General features: G+C 45.9%; 1 protein-coding gene across 4 annotated transcripts in view; it reads left to right on the top strand.

Annotated features, from left to right (window-relative positions):
• GMPR (guanosine monophosphate reductase) overlaps positions 1-4,237 on the top strand; it is a 49,939-nt gene that overhangs the window by 6,908 nt on the left and 38,794 nt on the right. For 2 of the 4 annotated variants that reach the window (XM_019665732.1, XM_019665734.1), the window contains exons 2-3: positions 265-281; positions 385-504. In XM_019665732.1, the coding sequence (XP_019521277.1) occupies positions 265-281; positions 385-504 (137 nt within the window). The remainder of the gene's footprint in view (positions 1-264; positions 282-384; positions 505-4,237) is intronic. The other 2 variants (XM_019665731.1, XM_019665733.1) reach the window with 1 other exon arrangement.

Raw genomic sequence — 4,237 nt, 5'->3', positions numbered from 1 at the left:
TGTGTGTGTGTGTGTGTGTGTGTGTGTGTGTGTGTGTGTGTATGTAGGGCTAGGATGAACCAGGCTGGGGACAGAAGGTAACAGTGGAATGGGAGAGGCAACTGAAGGAGAGAACTTGCAGTTTGGAGGCTGGGCTGATGGCAGGACATGCAGTGCCTTAACGCTGGCATTTGAGGATGCTCAGCTTTTGTACTTGGATAACAGCCTGTTACTCACTTTCCTCACGGACTCTCCTGTCTTTGTAACACCTGGCCCAACGCCAAGAGATCCTGGAGACTAAGGTACATATACTTCCTTTGTGTTTTTCCCACTCGCTTCAGACGCTAGAAATTCTGCACAAATCACACAAAGAGCAAAACATTTCTTTTCTCTTTTTGCCAATAGGTGGAACTTGAACGTACCTTCACATTTCGAAACTCAAAGCAGACCTACTCAGGGATTCCCATTATTGTGGCCAACATGGACACCGTGGGGACATTTGAGATGGCAGTGGTGATGTCACAGGTAGGACAGTGGGCTTTTTTCCCTCTGCTGCTCACACTGGATGGGTTGTCAGGAGCCTACCCTGAACTTGTTCAAACACAGGGAAGAGGAGAAAAGTGAGACCTTTGGATCCTTTCCTGTAGCCAAACTATGTATCAGTTCTGAGTCTGATTGTTGCTGGAGGCACTTCTTTTCTTCCCTTCTTTTCAATCAGGAAAGATGGATGGAGTCTGGACTTCTCATTCAATGAGATGGTCTAGATCTGTATCCATTTCTTCCTTGAAAATGCCCATGATAGTTTTGAAAGTTAGAGATACAAAAAGAAGTTGGACATTGTGCCATGTTGTAAAGCTAGTCTAGTGCCATATTAGAGAAGAGGGACAGTGCCTTTAAAATGAAGACACGACTGCTTCGTGTACAGTCTGTGCTATAGAATTTATTACTTCTTATGTGGAAGACATTTATTGAGTACTATGTACCAAACACTGGACATAAATATAATGTGATCACAGCTCCACCAGGTAGGTTTCTTTTACAGATAAAGAAACTGAGGCAAATAGGGAAAGGAGAGGTAACTTGGCCCAGGGCATGCAGCCAGGTAGAGATAGAGCCAAGGGATTTGCCTCCCACTTTATACTGACAGATCACAGGACAAGCTCAAGGTCTCTTTTTAGCCAATGACCAGCCTAATATCCTATAAATGGAGTAGCTAGTATCCTGGTCTTGAGGAAACTAAAGGAAAAGCCTTTTGTGGGCAGGACCTTCAGCTCATGCAGCTGTGTCCCGGGTACAATGCACTTTATTCGTCCTGGATGTGAACGTTTTCTTCTGATGCCCACAGGGTGTGTGTGTCTATTTCCACTGATAATTCTGCCAAGTGAAAAAATCGAATTACTTGAAAGAGCTTCTTGCTGTGGGCAACAAGNTGTCAACGCTGACCTTTTCCATGAAGAGCTCTGTTTCTTGTGTACTGCTGATAGATTTTGGAGTGCCAAGAAAAATCCATTGTGAGCTCAGCTGGGTGCAGAGTGTAGCAGCTCTCCCCATGCATCTTGGGAGGCGTGTAAGAGTAATTTGAGACCAAGAAATTCTGATTATTCTAAGCCTGGGAAGTCACAAAGCTACAGGGCCATTAGTAGCACAGAAGGTTGCAACAAATAGACCCCTTCAGTTATCTTTCAGAATTTAAATATTAACTTGCTTCACTGAAGCAGAGCCAAGAATCATAATGAAGAAGTGGAGAAAGGGATGACCTGCCTCATATGCTCAGGCAGTGACAGCATCTCGTGTCCCCTCACTGATTGCTGTTTGAGGCCAGTGCTGACATGTTTATGACATTATTGGCCCAGGAAACCTGGTGAACAGGGAGCCCTGTGTGGAGAAGCAGGAGGCATGAAAAGGCGAAAAGGCCTGAGGTGTCCCGTGGTATTTTTTTGACATGTTGATTGCAAAGTGAAAGTTGTCTCAAATGAAAAAGAATAAAAGAAGGAACTAGATAAACACTGGCAGGAAATGATTATTGCTGGTGTACTCACAAAGCCAGGGATAATGTAGTTAGGTCCAACTTATTTCAGAAGCTGAAGATTCACACCTGTGTTTCTCTTGAGGGTTCTCCTTGGGGAAGTGCCCAATTCCAGTATGGTCTGTATCCATCAGGGTCCAGGCAAGGAAACAATGCTGAATATTTGAAACGGGATTAAATGCAAGGCATCCTGATGCTGCTGAGATGCCAAATGAGAAATTGAGGCACCCCAGAGGTTGGCAGCAGTGAGAAACCACTTCCAAAGGGGGAGTACTGGGGCCCAGGGACTGGGATCGCTCTGTGAATCCTGGAATCAAGACCATGCAGGCCATGGCAGAGGAGTTCTGGGAGAACTACCCTGACTACACCCAGTGCCGTCCCCCCACCCCCATTTTCCCCACTCTCCTCCGGTTTCCTACTCAGTGTGACCCCATTGACTAAATAAACCCAGCCAGAAACCAACCTGGGAAATCAAGCCTGCAGGGGGCGGTCTCCCTGTGGTAAGAGCTTGGTGGAGGAAGGATGAAGAATGGATCTGTGAGCATACAGGCCTGGGATCTGCCCTGGGATGAAGAAGTAATTTTGACTTCACTAGCTCTGGGTGAGCACCTGGCCCTAGCACATGACCTCTGCTGAGCCCACCATTATGGCCTGGCTTCCCTTCTGGATTTCTGATAGTTGAGTTAGTCATAAAGGCCCTGAAGTTGGAGTTACGATGGAATTGGAGGGCCTTCCCTCTACCTGTTTGCGAGTCAGAGGAACAAGTGTTTATATGCATAGACATATGGCTGCCGTGTACTTCCCCTAGCATCTTGAAAGATGCCCCTAATTACGAAACAGCTGAGAAGGTTGATAGGTTAAGGGATTAATGGCTTGCAGCTCACTGCAGGGTGAATTTGGAATGGAAGATTAGAATTAAAGGNGGCGACTCACGGCAGCCCAGCTCCAGGTTGAGCTGTTGTTCAGCATCTTAGCTGTGGAGGGCAGTGTCACTGGCCCTGACATGTGGGATCCGAACTGGGGCCCTCTAGCGTCCCAAGCCAGCTGTTAACCAACTCGCCACTCGGCCGGCCCGTGACATGTTTGTTGATTGAGGCAAGAGCTTATCTTTATGTGATAAACTTGAGAACTGGCATGTCCTTGACTCCCTGAGTGTTCTCCCTCGGGACCCATTCCTGGTTCTCATGCCCCACCTGAGTCCTTACACTAGTAAGATGTTTTTAAAAAAGCAAAACAAAACTTTTAGTACAACTCTAACTTTGGAAGTTAGGCATTGAAGAAGATTTACATCAGAAAATTGGCCACTTGTCCTAGGACAGGGACGATATCACATGGTACGTGTTCAGTCTCCTTAAGACTCTGTAGTAATTTTTTCACCAGTGGCCCAGTGAGAGAGAGAGTTCTGGTCCAGCCTCAGGGATCCTCAGCCAGGGGATGAGAGCATGGCCGATGGCGAGAATATCAGGCTGGGAGAAAGGAGACCTGGATTACAGCCCAAGCTTTGTCATGAATTATTTTATTACCTTTGCCTCTGGATTGGTTTCCTGTAACAAAGTACCGGAAACTGGGTGGCTTTACACAACAGATATTTATTGTCTCACGGTTCTGGAGGCTGGAAGTCCCAGATCAAGATGGCAGGGATGGTTCCTTCTGAGGGCTGTGAGGGAGAAGCTGTTCCAGGCCTCTCTTCCAACTTCTGGTTGTTTACAGGTAATCTTTGGTCTTCCTTGGCTTGTAGATACATCACCCTGATCTCTGCTTTCATCTTTACATGACATTCTCCCTTTGTGTGTCTGTGTCCAAATGCCCCCTTTTTAAAAGACCACCGGTCATATTGGAATGACCTTTGCTGACCTTGATCATCTATCTCCAAAGACCCTATTTCCAGATAAGGTCACATTCACAGGTACTGGTGGTTAGGACTTCAGCATCTTTTGGGGAGACACAAATCAAGCCATAACAACTTTGCTCAGTAAAATTAGAGGGTTTGACTAGACTTGTTCATGAATGCCTCAGAACAGGGGTCGGCAAACTGCGGCTCGCAAGCCACATGCGGCTCTTTGGATACGTTCCGTCTCAAAAGTTTGCCGACCCCTGGAAGAGCCAATCCTGTCCCTCACAACAATTTAAAAATTATTCGAGAGCCATTAATATATTTTTACATAATCACCATTATGTGAATAATATCCTTTAAAAATTTTATAAATGAAACTATGATAGTTTTATTTTCAT

The sequence above is a fragment of the Hipposideros armiger genome, unplaced genomic scaffold (assembly GCF_001890085.2).
Source record: "Hipposideros armiger isolate ML-2016 unplaced genomic scaffold, ASM189008v1 scaffold_449, whole genome shotgun sequence".
In the NCBI taxonomy this organism is placed as follows: Eukaryota; Metazoa; Chordata; class Mammalia; order Chiroptera; family Hipposideridae; genus Hipposideros; species Hipposideros armiger.
The sequence above is the reverse complement of the archived record's forward strand: the minus strand, read 5'-3'. Positions and strand labels throughout refer to the sequence as shown.